Source organism: Pyxicephalus adspersus, chromosome 7 (assembly GCF_032062135.1).
Source record: "Pyxicephalus adspersus chromosome 7, UCB_Pads_2.0, whole genome shotgun sequence".
NCBI lineage: Eukaryota > Metazoa > Chordata > Amphibia > Anura > Pyxicephalidae > Pyxicephalus > Pyxicephalus adspersus.
The window spans coordinates 75169008-75169977 of record NC_092864.1 but is presented as its reverse complement, the minus strand read 5'-3'; the positions used below and the strand labels follow the sequence as shown (position 1 = coordinate 75169977).

Below are 970 nucleotides of genomic sequence, written 5' to 3'. Positions count from 1 at the left end.
CAAAGACATAAAAATTGTACACAGTATCACAGGCAAATTCATTTTAATTACTTACTGGAAACCAAAACCACAGTTGCTGGAGAAGTATGAGTATCTGCAAACCTCCTTAAACTCTGTCGGAGTTTATCATCTGCAGCGTTCTTTGCTGTAGCATTGATATGAGCAACTGTTACCTGTACAAAATGACCAAATGTGAGCTTAGATACCTCAAAATACTTAAAAGTTGCCATAAAAGTCATAAAAAAAAAATTTTTTAAAAAATGTATAATTCACCACCTATTTAAGTAGGAATTAACTGTACTCTTTTTAGCCAATTAAGAAAAAAAAAACAAGATATGCATGTCTCTTGTGGACTTTGTTATGCCTTGATGCAGTAAATTGAATAAAATTAATTATTGTATGGTCAACACAAATGGAGCTATGAAACAAGCAGAAAGGCCAGTTCATTTAAGACAGTCTCCAATTTGACCTGGATCACAGCTAGATGTTGGTGGGGACATTTTTACAACTGTAGTTCCAAATAATATTTACCTAGCTGCTAGACCTTATATTACATAGAATTGCCAATACATTAAATTACCTGACAGTTATTTAGTTCCTCAATTACTTCCTTGTTTTCTTTACTGATGTCACAGACACAGATAAATTCTGCCTCTCTGTGACCTTTGAAGAAACGTTCACGAATCCTCTTCACGACTGTTACAGCTGAGCGACCACTGGGAACAGAGCAGTTTTCTATGTCCCAGAACACACCAATAGGAGGCAGATTTTCCTGCACCTGTCCAGCAGAGGACATCTCGGGGGCTCCTACAAAAAGCTACTGCTTTAATTTACAGAACACACTCAAGAAAAAAAAAAAAATAACCCACACACAAAAATTATCTTTACCACAATTCTGTGATGCTTTACAGAACTTCTTAGCAAGCAAGATAGTGGTATCCTTCCTATTTCCCTGTGTTCCACAGCCATT

The 970-nt window shown here is 36.2% G+C and overlaps 1 protein-coding gene across 1 annotated transcript in view; it reads right to left on the bottom strand.

Annotated features, from left to right (window-relative positions):
* The window catches only part of MARF1 (meiosis regulator and mRNA stability factor 1), a gene marked incomplete in the record, with an annotated part of 39799 nt that overhangs the window by 30528 nt on the left and 8301 nt on the right, over window positions 1-970 (bottom strand). The window contains 3 exon segments of the mRNA XM_072418983.1: window positions 56-173; window positions 581-807; window positions 889-970. Coding sequence (XP_072275084.1) covers window positions 56-173; window positions 581-807; window positions 889-970 — 427 coding nt within the window.